General features: G+C 43.5%; 1 protein-coding gene across 1 annotated transcript in view; it reads right to left on the bottom strand.

Annotated features, from left to right (window-relative positions):
- Positions 1–9: 9 nt before the first annotated feature.
- Positions 10–5,117, bottom strand: part of zbtb46 (zinc finger and BTB domain containing 46) — a 60,589-nt gene continuing 55,481 nt past the window's right edge. The window contains exons 5-6 of the mRNA XM_005740448.1: positions 2,475–2,650; positions 10–1,399 (exon numbers count right to left, since the gene is read on the bottom strand). Coding sequence (XP_005740505.1) covers positions 959–1,399; positions 2,475–2,650 — 617 coding nt within the window. The 3' untranslated portion in view covers positions 10–958. The remainder of the gene's footprint in view (positions 1,400–2,474; positions 2,651–5,117) is intronic.

The raw sequence follows: 5,117 nt of genomic DNA, 5'->3' as shown, positions 1-5,117 counted from the left end.
TTATGTACATTTCTCAAAACTCCAGTATTTCTTGGAATGGATCAATAGAAACCAGGCGGTAAACTTAAGTGAAGAAAAGATTAAGGACCCCACTGAAAGGCATAGGCTATATAAACAGCAATCTGCACAAAGATTCAGTGATTTCTATTTCGTGATAACAGTCAAGAGGACATAAAGTATATCCTTAAAGGTAGGTGCGGTCACCGAGTTGTTTAGGTAAGTAAAGATCAGATCAAAAATGTAAACCACGGGTTCAGGGTATTGATAGGAGTCAGTTGTCATTAAAGTGCAAGTCTGTGGCAGTAGGACTCAACAATGTGCCATTGGGCTGCCCGGTCCTCTGACACACGTAGCTTTGCAATAGATTTAGACCCCCCCTTCACTCATAGGGAGACACTTTTCCCAGAAGCATTATAGTCATAGTTATAAGACCAAGACAGCCTTCCTCCTGGCTATTTCCCTACACTGTCAGTGATCCTTGATTTCCATGATGATTGTGATGGCAAACATACATAGCAGTCTGGCGTTGGCCATGTCCTTGGCAGCGGCGCCATTGATTCCTGTTTTGACAGAGTAGAAAACTACTGGACTCTGGCCTGAACCCTCGAGAAAAATAACACAAAAACACTGCATCAGAATTAAAGGAGGTAAGCAGAAAAAGCCTTGCACTGAGCCATCTCTTCCTCTATTATGGCAGTCAAGGTTGAGAAGAGCGTGCGTGCGTGTGTGTGTGCGTGTGTGTGTGGTAAAAGTGTGTGCATGTCGGTATGTGTGCATTTGAGTGTTACTCGTAATGGTATTAGATCATTGTCGCGCATCACCCTACAGCATTTCCACTCAAAGGAAGGCCTGCCCCAAGTGGGACGAATGGGTAAAGAGAGCAGAGGATTCTGCCTGAGAGATCACAAAAGATCTTCAGAGATCGGTCGATGGGTCACTAACAGGAGCCGGACAGACTCTATGAGATCCAGGCAAAGTCCTTCTCGCTCCCATTCTGCTGTTCCCCCTCCTGTGCCGAGGAGTCACTCTCCTCTTTCTCATTGTCCAGCGTTCCGTGCGTCTCAGCGGTCATCCCTGAGTCCTTCCACTTCCCTCTGTCTTCCTCCCCTTCTCCCAGCATCTCTCCGTCCCCTTCGACCATCATCTCCTCCTCCCCTTCTCCATCTCCATCACACTCTGCTTGGTCATCGTGGAAACGGTCGCCAGGATACAGTTCCTCCTCCGGAGAGATATCGCCACCCACCTCACCATTGTGGTCCAGGAGTGCGGCCATGCCTCTGCCAGAGCAATCAGCGCAGACGCCGTGGCGGCGGGAGCCATGCTTGATTCCAACACTGGCTGCTGACATGAAGACTCGGCTGCAGACTTTACAGACGTACTTCTTGTCTTTGCTGTGGACCTGTGGGATGGAAACACAACATTTTTGCAAAATTTTTAAAATCCAAGTGGAAGAGCAAAAGCCTGCAACTTCACAGCTGAAACTGAATGTGAATCCATTCAAATTACAACTGCAGCAATATGCTAGTGACAGAATAAATAAAGAGGAAGAGGAATACAATTTATTTGCTGGCAACAGGTGACTGCCAGGGGGTCATTGACCAGTCTGCAGACCTGTGTGCATGGGGCTTTAGCAATTTTCATTTGCCATCAACCTCCAGCAACCACTAATAACAAGTCAGGAAATACAAATATTTTCACTCACGATCGGTGATTATGAGATGGTTTTGGACCACTCTTTAGGTCTCTGTGACTGGGGCCTTGTTTACTTAAATTGTGAGCTAGATTGTGACCATGATTGTAACATTTCCGGCAGACAAGCTAACATCATATGATGGATGGTCAAATGTCTGTAAAACCTCAAGAGAGATCTAGGGCCTCCTAATTTGACCTCTGTAAACACTTTCCCACAGAGTTTATACACTCACTGTGTCACTCGTTTTGGGTCACACTGAATAAAAAATTCTGCTTATTTTGTAAATCTTGCTCATACTGTGTTTCGAAATTGAGTATTTTCTGTGATCTGAAGACACACAATAAATTGCTAAGAACAAGAGAGTGGTTTTAAAGTCTGCGGTAAACCTCACATCACATCCAGTATTTTGCAACAAGATGGCGATGGTAGAAACGTTAATCCCAAGGCTTCAAAAGGGGCACTTCAGAACCCAGTGGTAGCTATGTCCATCTTTTATACTGTCTAAGATTGCTTTGAACTAAGTAGCTGGTGTCTGTGAATGCACTATAGCATCTAAATAAGCTGGCCTTTTGTCCAAATCACTTATGGCTCCCCCCCCCTAAAAAACCAAGATGGTAATAGCATTGATGTTAAATCAAAGCTTCTACACAGGAATTAACAAACGAGTCGGTAATGTATATATAATGTTTTGTCTGTCTCTTATATATAACATCTTTAAATCTTCACTTTGAGTAAGGTGTAATTTGCTACCTCCTACATGTAAATGAAGGCCTGCACTCACCAGTGTGTGCCTCTTCATGTGCTCCCTTCTGGTGAACTTCTTGCCACAGATTTCACAGGGGTAGGGCCTCTCACCAGTATGGGAGCGCATGTGCCTCTTTAGGATGCACTGGTGCATAGCAGAGAAACTGCAGTAGGGGCACTTGAACTTTTTGCGGATCACCGTGAAGTCATTCACTGAAAGGAGAGAGGAGGGGAGGGAGGATAGAGAGAAAGAAGGGGGAGAGAAAAAAAGAATTGAAGGTTGAGTGAAGCTTGTTTAAATAAACCAACATGTCACTTTTTAGTTACTGCATTTAATTAGCGGCATGGTCTAGAAATGTACCATCAATTCCCATGGTCACCCCAATCCCCGTCAAAGCTACGGTTGCCCTGGCAACAGCTCTTCCTCTATACTAAAGTAATAAAGGCAAAGAGATACTATAAACACATAACACAACAGCCAGTCTGCCTTAGTTGCACTAGAGGGTCTCTACTATGGACAGCGAAAAACACAGACAGAAAGACAAACACAGACAATGACAAGGTAATAAAATCACCCACACAAAGAAGGAATATTGAGTCACACAAGGGGAGGCAAAATACAACAAATATTAATACCATGTCTTAGTGTTGTGTCGGGGTCTGGTGAATCTTTTATTTAAAGTCTAGATTTAAGTGGTAGCTTAGGTAAAAGACATCGAAGTAAACTGTTTCTCTGTGTTTGTCTGTTTCTAGCCACTGACACAAAGCATATGACTCGGGGAGACTGGAATTGGATTTACGAATACAAAAACACAACAAGCACTAATCACGTATAGTTGGGAGTCAAACATACGGTAGGGGTTACAAGCTTTTACAATATATTTACCTCCATCTGCAAATCGACTTCTGCTCTGATTAAATATTCAAGAAGCACATCACAAAAAAAGCATGCAAATACACATGAACTGCACAACAGTTTTTTTTTCCTTTGGTTAAAGTGCAAAAGTAATGAGAGAAATATTGCAGTGTGTGTATGTGTGCACATGTGTACATAACACGGATAGCTTCATTGAAGAATAAAAACGGCAGCAACGTTTAAAAATTTCCATCATAGTTTAATTACAGCATAAAATCTACAAGTAGAATCTTGTTTGAAAAGTACAGCTTTTGTACAACACAGGGATGTCAATGAGAAAATCTAGAATATAGAACAAAATATCTTTCAGTATTTTTCATTTCTACTCAGTGACTGGCTCTGACTATTTCCTGACTTCTGCGAGCCTGCTGCTCTGTCCCGGCTGCTGGCTAGGACAGGGCGTGCTACCTGAAAATGTGGGATTCTGTGGTAGAAAGGATTTGGCATTTAGGAATTCCCTATGTATATACACAGGATATGCACACAACAGGAAGCGGACAGATTCCCAATTGACACCAGTTCTGCTATTCTAAGCACAAAGAAGTTGCAGCTCAGTGTGCTCAAGTGATAATTAGAAGTAAACACAGGTGAATAGCTTCTCTTTGGGCATAGTAATCACAGTATGCGTATACACAATAAACCTATTTACTGTAATTGGGTTTTATCAAGACAGTATCTTGTTGCATGTTAAAGGCCTGCTGTAAACGAAAGAGCGAAAATTTTGGCAGAAATTGGTGTGAATTTACATTAGCAATGGGTTTCAAGCCAGTGTTCAAGCTGATTCCAATAATCCTGCTTCTGCCCATCGACATCCTCCACCACCTCTCTTATTATTCTCCTGCATTTGCCTACTTGTCTCTCTTGATCTCTCATTTTCTACCCCGTGCTCACAACCACACCATTATCTATCTGCAGCCGTGACATCACTAAGATCATCCAGAATCTGCCCTTCATTGCCCACTTCCTCTTCAGATGAGGGGTCAGAGGTTAAGAGGGGCCGGAGCCGTGAAGGACCAATTACTGTCCAGCTCCAACCACACTCAGCCGTTGCAAGAATTACAGATCTGGGACAGAAGAGATGGACAGAGAAAGAGAAAATGACACCACCCAACCCCCCCTTCCTAGCTGCTACTGATCTATTGTTTTAGCTGGCTTTGTCTCGTTCAGCACATCCCCTCATCTGTACCGATATGACAGTCTTTGACTGAAAGCTGTCATGTCGCACTGAGTTCAAGATACTGTGCTCAATAGCGGTGGATTTTGGGGTCAAATTCTCAAATCGAATGTTTTTGTTCTGTGTTTCAGTTCTTTTATGACAGTTCCTTCTATCAGCTGAGGCGTACTGCCCCTGGCATCAGTCATATTCTCGCCTGGGTTTTTATTCTGTCCTTATGATGCAATGCTACAAAATTCCTGCAGGTGGTGTGGTTGTGTGGGCTGTGACTCAGAGTAATGCCTGGCAGATATCTTTGAATGTCTTTGTGCCCCTAATGCAGGGGTGGACAGAAAGATAAAGATCTCTCTGCCTAAAAAGGAGAGAAGAGTTTAGTCAGACTGGTGGCTGGCGACAGAGAGTGAGACAAGTGGTTAAGGTCGGGGAGGTGGAAACCCCCATCCCCCCCCCAAATCTCTCAACCCGGCACTGCAGTGGAAAGTAATTCACCTGTTCATGGGTACACTCAGTGCTCACTAAAACTATTCGCTCAGTCTAAAAAGACCACATATATTTTCAGTCAAAGGTTTGTTTTAAACGTATCTCTCTTT

The sequence above is a fragment of the Pundamilia nyererei genome, unplaced genomic scaffold, assembly GCF_000239375.1.
Source record: "Pundamilia nyererei isolate P.nyererei 1_Seehausen unplaced genomic scaffold, PunNye1.0 scaffold00100, whole genome shotgun sequence".
Classification (NCBI taxonomy): domain Eukaryota; kingdom Metazoa; phylum Chordata; class Actinopteri; order Cichliformes; family Cichlidae; genus Pundamilia; species Pundamilia nyererei.
This window is presented reverse-complemented; position numbering and strand designations above follow the sequence as displayed.